Source organism: Mastigoproctus giganteus, chromosome 2 (assembly GCF_048544385.1).
Source record: "Mastigoproctus giganteus isolate SK-2022 chromosome 2, ASM4854438v1, whole genome shotgun sequence".
NCBI classification, from domain to species: domain Eukaryota; kingdom Metazoa; phylum Arthropoda; class Arachnida; order Uropygi; family Thelyphonidae; genus Mastigoproctus; species Mastigoproctus giganteus.
Window position 1 is genome coordinate 116267056 of NC_143576.1, and position 19833 is coordinate 116286888.

The 19833-nt window shown below is 37.9% G+C and overlaps 1 protein-coding gene across 1 annotated transcript in view; it reads right to left on the bottom strand.

The window, feature by feature from the left end:
* Positions 1–296: 296 nt before the first annotated feature.
* Positions 297–19833, bottom strand: part of LOC150089514 (N(G),N(G)-dimethylarginine dimethylaminohydrolase 1-like) — a 113594-nt gene continuing 94057 nt past the window's right edge. Inside the window, exons 4-5 of the mRNA XM_090368632.1 lie at positions 4540–4662; positions 297–568 (exon numbers count right to left, since the gene is read on the bottom strand). Of these exons, the coding sequence (XP_090224758.1) occupies positions 440–568; positions 4540–4662 (252 nt within the window). The 3' untranslated portion in view covers positions 297–439. The remainder of the gene's footprint in view (positions 569–4539; positions 4663–19833) is intronic.

Sequence of the window (19833 nt, forward strand, 5' to 3'; positions counted from 1 at the left end):
TTATCCTCTTTTAGCTGGTAACCTCAAATACTGTAACATGGAAATGGAAATTCATAACAGAAATATTATTTAAAAATATAGAGTTGGGTGAAACTTGTTTGGATCTTACTGATATTCTGCTCCATGTGCCAACACCAGTCTAAATTTTACTGCCACTAATTTAGCTTTTTGAAATTATTAGTATTCCAAGTTTTTAGAATACAGTGCTTCCACCAGCTTTACAAATAAAAATAGGACAAACTGTTGTAGAAAAATTTTACACCTTATATTTTTAATTTAACCCCCCCTCCCCTCTAATTTTTTTTTTTTACTAGTTTGGTTTTGCACTACTGTCATTCTGAATCTTATTTCATATTCCATCTATCTATATCTCATTGCAGCTGGTATAGTAACCCAGCATTGATAGTTTGGTCCCCAATCAATAGACATGGAAAAATATTTACAATGTTTTTAGATATTTTGATTTCTTTATCAGAATACAGCAGCGTGTTAAGTTGCCACCAACTTTAAGGACTTCTGTGAAAATGAAAGGCCTGCGATTGAATACACACAGCTTATCTTCAAGTATCTGAAAAATTTAAAGAAACATTTGGAAGTACCTATTTTACGCAAGCTTGCAAACTGTTCCACATTACATAATTTCACATAAACATTTTACTGCTTTTAAAATTTAGTGCTTTATGCATTTGATCATTATTAATCAGATAAGCAATAACCAGCCACATCTTAATTAAATTACATAATATACAACTGGGAGATAGAATTAATGTCTGAAATTGGGTTTGTAAGTTGTTTATATTTATATAGTCAGAATGGTTTAAATAAACAACTCATGTATGTGGGTGAGGGGGTGAGAGGATGAAAGAACACCTTAATATATAGAGAATTTTCTGTTTCATAAACCTTGAATTCAATACATATGTAAACATGTATTTGGGGGGGGGTGTTTTTTTTACCTATATGAAACATATGAAGAATGTTTCATATAGGTAAAAAAAAATTGGATTTAAATAAATTTATCAGATAGATAAATAATCACCTGGCAATTATTTATATCTTTTAGAAATTACCATTTCTAAAATTTGTTATTAATTCTGCCCTGAAGGTTGCTACTGTGTTGCCTGATGATCAAGTGCAAGCTCTGGCATTGATGTGGGCAGCTAAGAACTTGATGGGTCCCCCAATTTAAGTCCTTCAAGGGTATCTCCCTGTCCTTCATGCTCTCATAAAGGCCCAAAACAATGCAGAGTTGGCACCTAACTGCTTCACACTGCTTATATCAAGCACACACAAACACGCCCCCCCCCCCTGGCAACATCATGTCCTGTCTCAGAAAGGTGTCAGTTGCCAAAATTATTCACTGTATGATTCTTTTCGTCTCAAAGGTGGTACTTGTGCATATGTCCGTTCCGATATTTCCTGTCAGAAACTTGGTAATTTGGAATCTCCTTTTTTCAACGCTTTCTGGTTTAAAATATCTCTCTACTTCATTCTTTCAAATTCATCTGTTGTCTCTACCATTCTCCCAACTCCACAAATCACTTGGAGCTCCTTGACTTCCTCTCTTTACAACTTGACTTTCTCCATTCCAACTTTCCTAACAGTGAGGTAATTTTCCTTGGCGATTTTAATGTTCACAACTCCAGCTGGCTTCCATTCTCTAGCCACACAGACCCAGCTGGTCAAGATGCTGAGGCTTTTGCAATTACTAATGACCTCGCACAGATTGTTCATTTCCTACAAGAATACCAGACAATCTTAACCATACAGCCAACACACTTGATCTTTTTCTCGCAAACAACCCTTCTAAGTACACAGTAGAAGTGAGTGGTCCATTGGGCACCTCATATCACAACTTGGTGATTGTTTCTTCTCCAATGGAGCCGTTATCTCATGGCTATTCCCAACCTCGTTTTGTTTGGCATTACAAGAATGCAAAATGGGATGACTGCAAGTTTTCTTTTCTTCTTTTCCTTGGTCGGTTTACTGTTTAAAAACTTCTGATGCCAACGTTTGCTTAAATCATGTCAGTGAAATTATTCTTGTAGGAATGGAATCCTTTATCCCACACTCCACTTTAAAATCTCATCCTTTATCTAAACCTTGGTTTTCCAATAAATGTGCTAAGTCTGTTCAAGAGAAGAATGTTGCATATCGTAATTGGCTTGTTTCCAATTCTACAGTTTCATTTTTTACCTATACCAAAGCTTGCGACAATTGTAAAGCAGTTATCAATCATTCCAAACTAGATTTTGAACAGCCTAAGAGTAGAAAACTTGCTTCTTGCCCTAATGGTAGCCAAGCATTCTGGTCTCTTGCCAAAGCTATTGGCTGCAGCTTTTGCCCATCTCTCCTCCCACTTTTGTGAAAACCAGACAGTTCTGTTGTCACTTCAGCCAAGGATAAGGCTGACTTGCTAGCATCCCATTTTTCTTTAAACTCATGTATTAATGATCTTGGTAAAACATATCCCACCATTCCCGATTCAATGCCTCTTGTGGTCTTACATCAAAAGGATGTCAGAAGGATTTTGACAAATCTTGAAGCTAAGAAATCTCCAGGTCCTGATGGTATTTCTCCACTTGTTCTCAAAACCTGTGCTCCTGAACTTACTCCTGTTCTTTGCTGCCTTTTTTCACTTACTTATTCCAAAGGTGTTTTTCCTTCTGCTTGGAAATTTGCTCATATCCAGCCAGTTCCCAAAAGGAGTGACAAATCCTTCCCATGCAATTATTATCCCATTGCAATTACTTCTACTCTTTCTGAAGTAATGGAGAAATCAATTAACTGGCAACTCTTAAATTACCTATAAACCTTCCATCTGATCAACAAATGCCAGTTGTTGTTATCTGGTTTTTAGGAGCATTAGCAACTAAGGCCATATTGCTCTGAGGATATGCGGTGGTCATTCCCTGACTTTCCGCATCCTCCGTATTTGGTGGTCACAGGCTCGAACCCCGGTCTAATCAAGAAGCATGTGCTAACGCACTGCCGCTCCTGCCCTCCTGGCTACGGAGGCACCAGAATCGCCAGTATGGAGTCCGTCAGTGTCAATCCACTGGTGATATTCTGGCTTATGTTACCCATTTATTGACAAATTCAATGGAAAAGTTTGGTGAAACACAAGCAGTTGCACTTGACATCTCAAAGGCTTCTGATCGTGTTTGGAATAAAGGTCTTCTAAACAAGATTCCATCTTATGGTTTGCCAACTGTTTTTTGTAATTGGTTATCCAGTTTTCTCTCAGATCGCTCACTGAGGGTGATAGTAGATGGCTCTCTGTCTTCTAACTTCTCCACTAATGCTGGTGCCCTCAAGGTTCAATTCTTTACCCCCCCCCACTCTTTTCCTCTTGTATATTAATTACCTTCTTCCATTGACTGGAAATTCTATCCATAGTTTTGCCGATGATAGCACATTGCATTCCACTTTCCATTTTGAGAAATCTTGCCCTGCTCAATCAGCTTCAACTTCTCGAATATCCACTTCCAATTCCTTAAATGCTGATCTCCAGGTAATTCTCCAGTGGGGCAAAGACAACTTAGTTGATTTCAATCCTTCTAAAACTCAGTCTTGTCTTATATCTTGCAAAAAGGATTCTTCTGCTCCTATGCTTATCTTTGGTGACACTCCAATTTCTAGGCAAAATGATATATCTTTTTTGAGGATTACTCTGACTTCTAATCTCTCTTGGCACAAGCACATTACAAATATTGCTTCCTCTGCATCTAAAAAACTTGGTTTTCTCTTTCACTCTCGGCATTACTTTTCTTCCAAACAGCTGTTCACTCTGTACAAATCGCAAATCTGCCCTACCATGGAATATTGTTCCCACATCTGGGGTAGTGCTCCCAAAACCTCTTTCAGGCTTCTAGATTCCATTCAGAAGAATGGCAGTTAGGTTAATTAATGACTCCTCTCTAACAGAGTCTCTTCTCTCGATGTCTCATAGACTTACTGTTTCTGCTGCATGCCTTTTCTACAGATACTTCCATGGGCACTGTTCTTCTGAATTGTGTTCTATAATTTCCGCTCTCTCTTTCAAAACACTCCAAATACGTGCCGCCAACATGCATTTACTGTCCAACTTCAAACTCACAGAAGCAACTTTTCATCTTCCTCATTTATTCACTCAACTGCCGTTTTCTGGAACACCCTTCCTTCATACGTATTTCCTGAAAATTACAGTCTACAGAAGTTCAAGTCTAATGTCAACAAATATCTTCTTGTGTCTTCTCAACCTCCAACCCAATCATGGTACTAAGTACTATAGGTTCTAATACCTCTCGTGTTTGGGGATTTCATTAAAAAAAAATAATAATAAATAAATAATGGAATCTTTATTCCATCATGTAATCTGCTGAAAAAAATTAAAAAACATCTGCTCAAAGGAGATATTATTTTAATTCATTCTGCATTACAGAAATATAAAAGTACTTTAAAAAACAATAATAGCAGAATATATATATAAAATAAAAGGTCACTTTCACTATATCTTACAGATTTGATACTACTAAAATAATTCTGAAGAATAATTACCAATGAGCTTTCTGGGAAATGTGAGAGGTGAATCAAAGTATCATTTACATAAAGGCAATTCGCTGCTGAATCATTGGGCACTGTTACTGTCTGATACCTTGAAGTTGCTTCCCGAGCCATTCTCTGCAAAGATAAAAATTATAATTCAGTCTTGCCATAAATATTGGCGATGCATAAAGCTTAAAATGAAAAATTAACTTTTATGCAATCATCACTTTTTTTTTTTTTGGCAGGCACATCCTGGTCTTATCCCACCTATTCATAATGTTTAAAAAAATTCTTTCCCTGAAAACAGTGACCAAGAAAAGCTACCTTTTGAGAGATTGGCACTTCCTATTGTTAGTGATCCGTCCATGCAGCCAGATGCACGAGCTTGGTCTCTAATGATGAGGTAGGTAGCTGAGTGCTTATGAGTCCTCTGATTTAAATTCCTAAGAGGGCAATGACTCTTTTCTTCAAGCCCTTATTGTTTATTGAACTGGCAAATTTCCATTTAATTTCATCACTGTGCACCTACCACATACACGCACACAAAGGCATTTCCTGTGGCCTTATGTCCAGCCACAGTTGGGCATACATACATACCATACATGGTATAAACAATAGTCTTAACAGCCTGTTTCTAGGATGCTACCTGTAGTTTTTTCTGGCACAGCACACAACTGCTTTGAATCTGCTGTTGTCCAGCTCCAAATTCGTGGGAGGTTAAATAGTAGAGGCATATGATGCAAGAAAGCAAGCTTATGAAGGCTTCTTTTTTTTTAGGCATCAACCAAAAAAAAAAAAAAAAAAACCCACTTCCATTTCACCCCTCCGTTCGTTCAAAATACTTGTCCAGCTGAGCCTTAAATTTATTTAGACTATCAACTTCCACAACAAGGGATGGAAGTCTTCCACCAACCGACTACCCGCTGGCTAAAGGCAAATTTCTGCACATCTATCCTACATCTGTCTTTCCTCAATCTGAATTTATGCCCTCTCAGGTGATTATTCTGAGCAAGAGGAAGAATCCCATCGGCATTGAGCATACTTAAACCATTTAAGGCTTTATACACCTCTATCAGATCACCTCGCCAGTGCCTAGTCTCCAGACACTGTAATTTGCAAAACTTAAGCCTTTCTTCGTAAGAGCAGCCCTTTGTTCCATTCACTAATCTTGTTGCCCTTCTCTGTACTCGATCCAGCAGCTCTACATCCTTCTTGAAATGAGGCCTCCAAACCTGTATACAGTACTCAAGGTGTGGCCTGACCACTGCCTTATACAAGGGAATAATCACCTCGTTATCCCTGCTAGAAAAATTCCTATATATCATTGACAATACACCATGAGCTACTCTTGCAGCCCTTCTGCACTGCTCAGAGAACTTCATATCTGCCTGCCCAATTACCCTCAGGTCCTTTTCATTCTCCACCACTATCAGTGTAGTACCACAGAGTTGATACGTTGCTCTGGGGTTGCTGTTTTCCATATGTAGTACTTTACATTTGTCAATGTTAAACTTCATTTGCCACCTCTCAGCCCATCTGCTCAACCTTTCCAGATCCTGTTGCAGCAGCAGCAGCAGCATAGCATCAGTAGTGTCTTTAACAACCCTGTCAACTTTGTATCGTCTGCAAACTTGGACATTAAGCTTGATATACCATCATCAATATCATTTATAAATACAGAAAACAATAATGGACCCAACACTGAACCCTGAGGAACTCCACTAATAACATTAGTCCACGATGAGCAGTGTCCATTGATTACCACTCTCTGGCTTCTCCCCCTCAACCATCCCTTTATCCAAAGCAGCAATTTGCCTCCAATGCCACACTTTTGTGTAGCAGTCTTCCATGTGCAACAGTATTAAAAGCCTTTCTAAGATCCAAATATATAATATCAAAGTTATTTCCTGCATCCAGTTCTCTTGTGACTGCATCATAGTATCCAATCAAATTGGTCAGGCAAGACTTTCCCTTAACAAAACTATGCTGTGTCCGAGTTATAACTGGTCTTGTCTAGTTGATCCTGGAGTGCTTCTCTAACCAGTGCCTCCATTAATTTTCCTGGAACAGAAGTTAAACTCACAGGTCTATAATTACTTGTGTCAGCCTTTGATCCTCCTTTGTGAATTGGGGTCACATTTGCACATCTCCAGTCTATGGGTATCTCCCCTGAGTGCTTTCCTGCATCCAGTTCTCTTGTGACTGCATCATAGTATCCAATCAAATTGGTCAGGCAAGACTTTCCCTTAACAAAACTATGCTGTGTCCGAGTTATAACTGGTCTTGTCTAGTTGATCCTGGAGTGCTTCTCTAACCAGTGCCTCCATTAATTTTCCTGGAACAGAAGTTAAACTCACAGGTCTATAATTACTTGTGTCAGCCTTCGATCCTCCTTTGTGAATTGGGGTCACATTTGCACATCTCCAGTCTATGGGTATCTCCCCTGAGTGCAAAGAAGCTCTCATAATTATGGCTAAGGGTTTGCTTACTTCCTTTGCTGCCTCCTTTAATATAACTGGATAGATCCCATCTACCCCAGGTGCCTTTTTTATGTTTATCCTCAACAATTTCTCCTCCACTTTCCTTCAGTTATTCCAAAATCATCTAGCTCACTGCCAGAGTTTACTTCACATCTGGCATTCCCCTTCCTGAATAACTCCTCATGTGTGAATGTAGATGCAAAATACTCGTTTAGTTTGTTAGCCAACTGAGCAGGATCCTCAACTGTTGAACCATCAATATCCAGTGGACCAATCTGATTCATCCCTTTCCTTATAAAGTTTACATAGGTAAGGAACTCTTTTCTGTTTTTCTTTGCATCCTTTGCCAAGGATTTCTCATAATCTGCCTTTGCCTGCCTAATCTCATTTGTAGTACTCAGAGCTAAGTACTCAAATCAATGACAACTTCAGAGTTTAGAGAGAGATGGAATAATAATAATAATAATAAAAAAAAAACACCCGTGCAGAAAACTCTGTGTTGCAAAAGAGAAATAAGGATAGAGTAAGTCAGCAGAAAGAGAAAAATCAGTCCTGGATTGGTATTTGAGTTTTGTTTTTTTTTTTTTTTTTTTTTTTTTAAATCAATCTGTGAAGCATACCATATATCATTACTGCAAGTATCAGAAGCCACTGGATTCTTATTTGCCATGTTCTAATAATGATGCATGTGGTTTAACTGAGGTGAATGTGGGTGTGGAACATGTAGACTGATCCTAAACCAAACTGAGGAGCAGTAATCAGCAAAAGAATATGACCAAATGCACTACTACAAAGGTTGTGAACACATTCACTTCCAAGTAGTTCCAACAAGGATGCCATGATGTTTGGTTTTTAATTTACCTTTCAGGTTTGTGAAATGTTTTCTGTAGGATAAAGTTCAATCCAGAGAAACACCAAAGTATGTTGGGGTTTCTTTATGTTTGATCCTCTGTACTTTAAAATGATATTGACTTATTACATGACAGAATTGAAAGGAGGATGCCTGAAATTGTAACTAAATCATTATTCAAAGCATCTTTCAGTTATATACAAGTATACAACTGAATATATGCACAGAAATTGTAAACCAATTCCCATGTTTCTATATCATTTTTCCTGGTGTGCAAAAATGGAGATAGGTTGTTTTTATCAAAAATAATTTTTTTGCTTACCACAAAAACATTTCAGTTCCCTTATATGCTATACTATAACAGTGAGAAATAAAAATAAATATGTTTTATATAAATGGATTCCTCAACCCCTTTTAGCTGCCCATCTCATTAGAGAAAAATACTAAGAGAAAAATTAATGTGATGTACCACAGAAAGCGAATCAAATATTGTTTTAGAATTAGCCATTTAGTCATATAGAGCAAGTAAGCCACAAACTTTTGCTTCACCAGACAAAAAAAAAAAAAAAAAAAGTAGATAAAAAAACAGACAAAATAAACGCCTTCCTACTCATGTGGATAAGTATTCAGTTGATCTTTGGATTTTTTCAAATTGTCAGCTTCAATTACCTGTGGGGGGAACCTTGTTCCAGTAATCAACAACTCACTTGCTAAAAGTAAACTTCCTACAAACTTGTCTAAACCTCTTCCCCCATAATTTGAATTTATGGCCTCTAGTAATGGAATTTTTCATAACAGTTAAAATTTCATCTTCATTCATTTTACTAGCCTTATAAACCTCAATTGGGTCTTGATAAAATTTATTTTTCTGATTTCTGTATCTTTCTCCCCTTTATATGAAGAAATTCAGCCAAGATGCTTAAGTTTAGTTGCTCTAATATTTTGCCGTCTTCGATTTTACTTCTAACTGGCTCTTCTCATTTAAATGCCATTACATTTATTTATCTTGGATTTTTAAATTACTTCCTTTAAAATTTTTAAAGACTTTTGTAATTTTTTCTTTTCCATTCCATTCCATAACTATTTCATTTATATAAACATTAGAAAGACTTCAGCATAAACTGCAACTTTGTTGTATTACTCTTATAACCAGTTTCCTGTCTGTAATATCTCCATCTAATTTAACTGATATTTCATTATTATTATTTTAAAATCTTATTGTTAAAAAAGTTTTAAATTAAGAAAAAATTTAATGAAAACCCAAAACACAAAATATTATGACCTTGTGTGGCTGAGAAGACAGAAAATACTTTTTGACGTTAGACAAGACACTCTAAGTTGTAATCTTCAGAAATCGTGTGAATGGAAGTTGTACCAGAGTATAGAAGTAGAAGGGATAAATGAGGAAGAGAAAAAGTTGGTTCTGTGAGTTTGGAGCGGGACAAAGTATAGATGAATTACAGATGCCAATTCAGAGAAACAGTGCCCATGGAAATATCTACAGAAAAGGCACACAGCAGAAATTGAACATCCATGGGACACAGAGTGAAAAGACTTCATAAGAAACTGGTCATTAATTCATCTAACTGCTGTCTTTTGAATAAAATCTAGAAGACAGAGGTTTTGTGGGCATGCCAGATGTAGGAACAATATTCCATGGTAGGGCAGATTTGGGATTTCTGTAGTCAGTAGTTGTTCAGAAAAAAAAAAGAAATGCCAACAGTAAAAATGAAAACCCAGTTTTTTAAACATACGGGAAGTAAGATTTGTGATGTGCTTATGCCAAGAGATTAGAAGCCAGAGTAATCCTAATAATATGTGCACTTGTCTAGAAATCTGAGCATCATTAAAGATGAGTACAGGAGCAGTAGACTTTTTTTGCATGAAATAATACAGAAGTTAATTTCAGAAGGACTGAAGTTAATTAAGTTTTCTTTACCTCACTGGAGAAAATGAAATTGGTGGTAGATATCTGAGCAGTTAAAACTATGTGAACAGTGCAAAGTTTCTCAAGCTGGAATGCAGTGTGCTATCATCAGCAAAACTGATGATAGCACACTACATTCAATAGGATTTCTAGTCAGTAGAAGATGATCAATAATATACAAGAAAAAAAATGGTGGGAGAAGAAAGAAGACAAAGAACCATCAACTATCTCACTGCAGTTAGTGGTCAGAGAGATGGACAAACTGGACATACAATTGCAATAAAGAAAGTCAACAATTCATAAAACGGAAGCCTGTTTAGGACCATTATGCCATTCAAACATAAACTAATATATCACCAGGGGATCAACAATGACAAAATCCATATTGGTAATCAGATGGAAGGTTAAAATAGTTGTGGTTGGCAGTTGATGGATTTCTACATTACTTTGGAACTGTATAAGTGCAATGGGACAACTGGAAGGGAAAAATTTGTCACCCTTTTAGAAACTGGCTGGATAACCAAATTTCCAAATAGAAGGAAAAACACCAATGAAAAAATATGGAAGAAGGGTACAAAATGTAAAAACAAAAGGCCACACCTTGAGTATTGTATACAGGTCTGGAGGCTTCACCTTTAGGATGTAGATCTGCTGGAACAGGTGTAGAGAAGAGAAACCAGATTAGTGAAGGGAACAAACTGATACTCTTATCTGGAAAGCTTCAGTTCTGCAAACTGCACAACCTGGAGAACAGGCACCTGTGAGAATATCTGATTGAGGTGTTTAAGGCTATGATTGGACTGAGTAAGCTCAATGTTGGTGAAATCCTTCCTCTTGCTCAGATTACACACGAGAGGGAATATATTCAAACTGAGGAAGGATGGCTGCAGGGTAGATAATATGTGGAAATTTGCCTTCAATCAGTATGTGTTCGATTGGTGTTGTTGAGGTGGGCAGTTTGAATAAATTCAAGGAAGAACTAGACAAAACTGTTAGAAGGGATGACCAGATAATATGGGAATGGTTGGTGTTTGTTTTTTTTTATGCTGGCTGATGCCATATAAGCTCACTTTCTTGCATCATTTGCCACTATTAATGCTAATACTAAATATGGTTTTCTATATATCTGTTCTTACCACGAGTAATTTGTGCATCAACCTTAACTACAAAATTGCATTTTTTGAGATAACTTTAGTTTTACTTTATACAAATAACAATGCATATCATATCAAAGTACTCTCTGATTAGTACTTCACAAGTTAGCTTCGGCTGTAAACCAAAGCCAAACACAAACCAAGAAAATGTCAAATGACTTTATGTGTATGTCTAGATGTTTCTAGATGTATCCCACTAGATGTTTTCTTTGATTTTTTATTTGTCTGTTTTGTTTCACTGAGATCAGATGTGCATTAAAGCAGATTTTTCTTGTACCAAGCACGTCTGTTTGATTTTCATAATGAGCATAGAAAAGAACAAGTTAGTGGGAATTAATAAATCTCTTAGCAGCAGTTAAATTAAAAATTTTCTTTCTAGCTTGGGCTAACAGCATCGGTCAGGGAAGATGATTTTTTCAATGACTCCAATACAGACTCACTACATTCCCGAGCCAGAAGAAAACTTTTCTTCTTCAGTCTCTTCTAATGATGAAATAGAAAAAGAAGCAAGTTTATGCCACTTTAACAAATATAAATCCACAAATAGAAGATGGTGATATTCTTTCGGGTGTTCCTAATCCAGGAACATGTGCTGCAGAGGTGCCTGCAACATTAGATGGGAAGTCTGAACAAAAAAAGAAGGAAGATCTCCAGGCCTGATACATGGAAATGGCTCACTTTTCCATCGGTAGTGGCAAAGGAATAGCTGCAAAACAAGTTTTACAAAAAGACTATTCAAAATGTCCTAGAAAATGTATAGTTTATTTAATGAAAACCAGGGGCAAAAAGTATTTAAAGGATACTAGAACATAAGCAACTCAAATAAGAAAGATTATATCTAAGTGCACTGATTGATGAAATAGAGAAGGCAACTACTTGTTCTAAACGTGAATTGCCTAGGAGGGTGAAATCAAGAGAATTTTGGTTAGGAAAGAATGGCAAGGAATTCAGTCTACCAAGATTTCTTTTTAGCAACCATAAACATTTCAAATACAGTAGTGGCTGTTTTGAAAAAAAAAAAAGAAAAAAAAAAGGAATGAACAGCTTGTAAATGAAAATGATAAAAGAGTAAAGCGTGAACCTGGAGTAAACTGGTCAATGAAATTATACATATGCAAAGTTAATTTTTCAAGCTCCAAGAAATCATAAGTTTTTGAAGACTTTTGCTGTTTTATTGACTTAACAATCATATTATATCATACTCTATAAGTAGCTTTATAGTCCTTGTCACGCTTGTTATTTTTATTTTTAATTTAGCTAGAGATTTTGTAGGTTACTACTTAATGTACAATTGTTTTTTTCGAATATCGCTGCCACTGTTATAGTATAGAGTGAGTGGTAGAGAATTAAAATTTTTAATTGTAGTAAAAAGGACGCTCTCAAGTTCGAATCAATTAGGTTGGCTTTAGTTGGATAATTTTGTTATATATTATAATTAACCTTTAACTCCAAATCACTTGTTGGGCATATATCTTTGTGTTCAGCTAAGGATATAACTAATTTAACATTGGGTCATTATGGTATAGTGTAACGTATATTCCAAACTTATTAGCACAAGGTATAATGTAAATCTAGATAGCGTATCACTACATTTAAGAATTTATTGGATTAATGCAGTATTGACAAATAATTAATTAAATTTATTAATCTTATTAATTTTGATTAATATCAAAATCAATTGTATTCAAACAAATGGAAATCATGCTCCAGACTAGAGCAGCAAAGCAACTAGCACAAAGTAGCAAGAGTGCTGTGGCTGGGGGAGAACCAAAGGGGACAATTTTCCAACGCATCACACCCTAAAAAATGTGCAACTTGTGAAATGTTTGTGGACTTCTTTGTGTGTCTTTGTGTCATTGAGGACGTGTGTGTGTGTGTGTGTGTGTGTGTGTGTGTGTGTGTGTGTGTGTGTGTGTGTGTGTGTGTGTGTGTGTGTGTGTGTGCGTGCTAGGTGCAGAGAGTGTCAAGAAATTAGGTACCAACTCAGCATTTTGATGGGCATCTATGAGAGTTTGAAGAATCGGGAAAAAGGCTCTTAAAGGTATTAAAGTGGTGGACCAATCAAGCTCTCAGCTGCCCAACTCAACAGCAGAGCTCACTCTTGTGCATCAACACAGTGGCAATATTCAAGGCAGAATGAATTTGTCCCACTGGAGCTAGTTATTGTCAGAGACTGTTGTCAGAGAGATGGGTAATATATTGTGCAAAAAGTATGGGTGGAATAGGACCAGAGTATGTCTACTGGAGTTAAAAGTTCATGATGTTGTAGATATAATTTTTTATTTGTAGATATCCTTCGCAGATATTATTTTTTGAGGGCACAATGGTTAATATTGTTGAACACATTGGCACTAATAACATTAAGAATAGGGGATCTGCAGATTTACTTAAGTACAGGTCAATGTTGAAAAAAAGTTGCATCAAAATGGAAAATGTCTGCAATTCTGCCCAGACACGATAGGAGGGAGTATATGATAAGAGCCGTGTCAATCAATTCGGCTCTGGAGAGATTGTGCAAGGCTCGTGGGATAACATTTTTCACAGCATGGTCTGTGCTTGCTAACAGGAGAGACTGCTTCTACAGGGATGGGATACACTTAAATAGAAAGGGTGCAAGAATATTTGTTGATGCTATAGAGAAAGCTAGCTTTTGGGGGGGGGGGGGAGATTCACAGACTAATAGATAACATTAGCCGCAGGCAGAAGTCAAAGTGATTCATGCACTGCTTCTATTGGAATGAGAGGCAGCCTGGAAAGTAGGTGCTGGGAATCTTGAGGACTGGTGGGAGTAATCATGGAACAAGTAAATACATGGGCTGTGTTAAGCTAGCTAAGACTACGGACAGGTGCAATGTACATCAATGCTAGGAGTATAGTAAAAGAATTTGAGGTGCTGGTCAAGACATCAAAGGGGGATACTGTTGGGGTATCAAAGACATGGGAAACACAGATATAACCAGTGCAGAACTGTAATATGGGGAGTACAATAAACAATTATACACAGAAATAGAGTGGGCCAGTAAATCAGAATGTCTTATAATGGCGGACTTCAACTTCCCAGATATTAACTGGAACTTGTCGTTGCTCACTCGCACCACACTAGCAAGACTTTTGTGAATTTAGTGGATGATTCTTTTCTATGGCAGCATGTTCGAGAGGCAACCAGAGGAAATAATACTCTTGATTTGATTATCAGCAGTGATTATTTGTGCATTAAGAATTTGCAGATAAAGAAACCACTAGGTGGCAGTGATCACAGTGTACTGATGTGTGATTTACATAAAGGCGTAACTACCATCAGGGCTAAAGGAAAGGATTTTTGCTTTCATAAAGGTGACTACAGTGGTCTCAGACAGTTTTTAAACTCTAAGCAGTGGGACTAACTGATGATGTTACCAACAGCAAATTCTAAATGAGAAGCATTCAAGGAATTAATCTTGGAAACTACTAGGCTTTCCATACCAGCTAAGAAATACTATTCAAAGTTTAGGCCTAAATGGATGTCAGATGCCCTAATGAGACCTCGTGGCAGAGAATAAAAATGCATGGGATGCATATAAATTATCAGCCGACACAGAAGCCTATGGTAAATATAATAAGCAAGTCTGTAATTGAGTTAAGCAAGCGAAGGTAAATTATGAGAAATCTTTGGCAAAGGATGCAAAGAAAAACAGCAAAGACTTCTTTACTTATAAATTCTAAAAGGAAGGATATGAATCAGGCTAGTCCACTTGATATCAATGGTTTGACTGATGATGATACTGCTCAGATAGCTGCTCGAGCGAGTATTTTGCGTCTACATTCACACATGAGGAATTCCATAGGGAAGTGGATGACAGAAGCTAATTAAACTCTAACAGGGGGCTAAATGATTTTGTAATAACTGAGAGCAAAGTGGACGAGAAATTGATGAATTTAAACATAAGAAAGTCACTAGGGTTGGATGGGATCTATCCAATTATATTAAAGGAGGTAGCGAAGGAAGTAAATAAACCCTTATCCATAGTTATGAGAGCATCCTTGGACTTAGGGGAGGCCCCGAAGGACTGGAGACGTGGAAATGTATCCCCAATTCACAAAGGGGATCAAAAGGTGACACGAGTAATTAGGGACATGTTAGTTTAACTTCTGTTTCAGGAAAAATAATGGAGTCACTGGTTAAGGAAGCATTGCAGGATTGTCTAGACAAGACTGCAGTAATAATTCAGACACAGCACGGGTTTGTTAAAGGGAAGTCTTGTCCGACTAATTTGATTGGATACTATGATGTGATTATAAAAAAAATAATTTTGATATCTTATACTTGGATTTCAGTAAAGCTTTTGTTACTATTGCACATGGAAGATTACTGTACAAATTGGAGTAGTATGACATTAAGGGCAATTTGCTACAATGGATAAAAGGGTGGCTGAGTGGGAGAAGACAGAGTGGTAATCAATGGACACTGCTCTTTGTGGACTAATGGTATTAGTGAAGTCTCTCAAGGTTCGGTGTTCGACGCACTGTTTTCTATATTTATTGATGAAAGTATATCAGGCTTAATGTCCAAGTTTGCAGATGATACAAAGATTAGCATTAGCATAGGCACATGATGGAAAAAGCAAGCTTATGCAGCATCAGCCAAAAAAAAAAAAAAAAAAAAACCACTTCACCCCTCTTCATTCGAAATACCTGTCCAGCTGAGACTTAAATTTATTTAGGCTATCAACTTCCACAACAAGGGATGGAAGTCTGTTCCACCGACCAACTACCCGCTGGCTAAAGGCAAATTTCCGCACATCTAACCTACATCTGTCTTTCCTCAATTTGAATTTATGCCCTCTCAGGTGATTATTCTGAGCAAGAGGAAGAATCCCATCAGCACTGAGCATGCTCAAACCATTCAAGGTTTATACCTCTATCAGATCACATCGCCGGTGACTAGTCTCCAGACACTGTAATTTGCAAAACTTAGGCCTTTCTTCATAAGAGCAACCCTCTGTTCCATTCACTAATCTTGTTGCCCTTCTCTGTACTTGTTCCAGCAGCTCTACATCCTTCTTGAAATTAGGCCACCAGACCTGTATACAGTACTCAAGGTGTGGCCTGACCATTGCCTTATACAAGGGAATAATCACCTCCTTATCCATACATGAAAAATTCCTATATATCATTGACAAGACACCATGAGCTACTCTTGCAGCCCGTCTGCACAGCTCAGAGAACTTCATATCTGCCTGAACAATTACCCCGAGGTCCTTTTCATTCTCTACCACTGTCAGTGTAGTACCACAGAGTTGATACATTGCTCTGGGGTTGCTGTTTCCCATATGTAGTACTTTACATTTGTCAATGTTAAACTTCATTTGCCACCTCTCAGCTCATCTGCTCAACCTTTCCAGATCCTGTTGCAGCAGCATAGCATCAGTAGTGTCCTTGCCAAGCTTTGTATCGTCTGCAAACTTGGACATTAAGCTTGATAAACAATCATCAATATTATTTATAAATACAGAAAACAATAATGGACCCAACACTGAACCCTGAGAGACTCCACTAATAACATTAGTCCACGATGAGCAGTGTCCATTGATTACCACTCTCTGTCTTCTCCCCCTCAACCACCCCTTTATCCATAGCAGCAATTTGCCTCCAATGCCACACTGCTCCAATTTGTGCAGTAGTCTTCCATGTGCAACAGTATCAAAAGCCTTTCTAAGATCCAAGTATATAATATCAAAGTTATTCCCTGCATCCAGTTCTTTTGTGACTGCATCATAGTATCCAATCAAATTGATCGGGCAAGACTTCCCCTTAACAAAACCATGCTGTGTCTGAGCTATAACTGAAGTCTTGTCTAGATGATCCTGCAGTGCTTCTTTAACCAGTGCCTCCATTAATTTTCCTGGAACAGAAGTTAAACTAACAGGAATATAATTACTTGTGTCAGCCTTTGATCCTCCTTTGTGAATTGGGGTCACATTTGCACATCTCCAGTCTATGGGTACCTCCTCTGAGTCCAAGGAAGCTCTCATACTTATGGCTAAGGGTTTGCTTACTTCCTTTGCTGCCTCCTTTAATATAACTGGATAGATCCCATCCACCCCCAGGTGCCTTTCTTGTGTTTATCTTCAACAATTTCTCCTCCACTTTACTCTCAGTTATTACAAGATTATCTAGCTTACTGGCAGAGTTGAATACACCTCTGGCATTCCCCTCACTGAATAACTCCTCATGTGTGAATGTCGATTCAAAATATTCATTTAATTTGTTAGCTACCTGAGCAGGATCATCAACAGTTTAACCATCGATATCAAGTGGACCAATGATTCATCCCCTTCTTTCTAGAGTTTACATAAGTAAAGAACTCTTTGCTGTTTTTCTTTGCATCCCTTGCCAAAGATTTCTCGTAATCTGCCTTCGCCTGCCTAACCTCCTTTGTAACTTGGTTACATACTAGCTTATATCTATCATAGGCTTCTGTGTCACATGTTAATTTATATGTATCCCATGCATTTTTCTTCTCCGCCATATGTCTCATTAGTTCATCTGACATCCCTTTAGGCCTAAACCTTGAACAATATTTCTTAGTTGGTATGTAAAGCCTAGTAGCTTCCAAGATACGTTCTTTGAATGCTTTCCATTTTGAATTTGCTCTTGATAACATCATCAGTTGGTCCCACTGTATAGAATTTAAATACTGTCTCAGACCATCATAGTTGCCTTTACGAAAGCAATAACCGTTCCCTTTACCCCTAATGGTAGTTACCTCTGAGTAAATCCCACTTTTTAGCATTAGCATTAGCATTAGTAGAGGCATATGATGCAAGAAAGCAAGCTTATTCAGCATCAGCCAAAAAAAAAAGAAAAAAAAAAAAAAAAACAACCACTACTCCCATTTCACCCCTCAATTCGTTTGAAATACCTGTCCAGCTGAGCCTTAAATTTGTTTAGGCTATCAACTTCAACAACAAGCGATGGAAGTCTATTCCACAAACCAACTGCCCGCTGGCTAAAGGCGAATTTCCGCACATCTATCCGACATCCGTCCTTCCTCAATTTGAATTTATGCCCTCTCAGGTGATTATTCTGAGCAAGAGGAAGAATTCCATCGGCATTGAGCATGCTCAAGCCATTCAAAGCCTTGTACACCTCTATCAGATCACCTCGGCGATGCCTAGTCTCCAGGCTCTGAAATTTGCAAAACTTAAGCCTTTCTTCGTAAGAGCAACCCTTTGTTCCATTCACTAATCTTGTTGCCCTTCTCTGTACTCGTTCCAGCAGCTCTACATCCTTCTTGAAATGAGGCCTCCAGACCTGTATACAGTACTCAAGGTGTGGCCTGACCAATGCCTTATACAAGGGAATAATCACATCCCTGTCCCTGCTAGAAAAATTCCTGTATATCATTGACAAGACACCATGAGCTACTCTTGCAGCTCGTCTGCACTGCTCAGAGAACTTCATATCTGCCTGCACAATTACCCCCAGGTCCTTTTCATTCTCTACCACTGTCAGCGTAGTACCACAGAGTTGATACGTTGATCTGGGGTTACTGTTTCCCATATGTAGCACTTTACATTTGTCAATGTTAAACTTCATTTGCCACCTCTCAGCCCATCTGCTCAACCTTTCCAGATCCTGTTGCAGCAGCATAGTATCAGTAGTGTCCTTAACAACCCTGCCAACCTTTGTATCATCTGCAAACTTGGACATTAAGCCTGATACACCATCATCAATATCATTTATAAATACAGAAAACAACAATGGACCCAACACTGAACCCTGAGGAACTCCACTAATAACATTAGTCCACGTTGAGCAGTGTCCATTGATTACCACTCTCTGTCTTTTGCCACTCAACCATCCCTTTATCCATAGCAGCAATTTGCCTCGAATGCCACACTTCTCCAATTTGTGCAGCAGTCTTCCATGCGCAACAGTATCAAAAGCCTTTCTAAGATCCAAATATATAATATCAAAGTTACTCCCTGCATCCAGTTCTTTTGTGACTACATCATAGTATCCAATCAAATTGGTCAGACAAGACCTGCCCTTAACAAACCCATGCTGTGTCTGAGCTATAACTGAATTCTTGTCCAGATGATCCTGCAGTGCTTCTTTAACCAGTGCCTCCATTAATTTTCCTGGAACCGAAGTTAAACTAACAGGTCTATAATTACTTGTGTCAGCCTTTGATCCACCTTTGTGAATTGGGGTTACATTTGCACATCTCCAGTCCATGGGTACCTCCCCTGAGTCCAAAGAAGCTCTCATAATTATGGCTAGGGGTTTGCTTACTTCCTTTGCTGCCTCCTTTAATATAACTGGATAGATCCCATCCACCCCGGGTGCCTTTTTTATGTTTTTCCTCAACAATTTCTCCTCCACTTTCCTCTCAGTTATTAGAAAATCATCTAGCTCACTGCCAATGTTTACTTCACCTACGACATTCCCCTTCCTGAATAACTCCTCATGTGTGAATGTAGATGCAAAATACTCGTTTAGATTGTTAGCCACCTGAGCTGGATCCTCAACTGTTGAACCATCAACATCCAGTGGACCAATCTGATTCATCCCTTTCCTTCTTGAGTTTAAATAGGTAAAGAACTCTTTTCTGTTTTTCTTTGCATCCTTTGCAAAGGATTTCTCATAATCTGCCTTTGCCTGCCTAATCTCCTTTGTGACTTGGTTACAGACCAACTTATATCTATCATAGGCTTCCACGTCACCCATTAATTTGTATGTATCCCATGCATTTTTCTTCTCTGCCATATGTCTCATTAGTTCATCTGACAACCATTTAGGCCTGAACCTTGAACAATATTTCTTGGTTGGTATGTAAAGCCTGGTAGCTTCCAAGATTAGTTCCTTGAATGCTTCCCATTTTGAATTTGCTGTTGGTAACATCATCAGTTG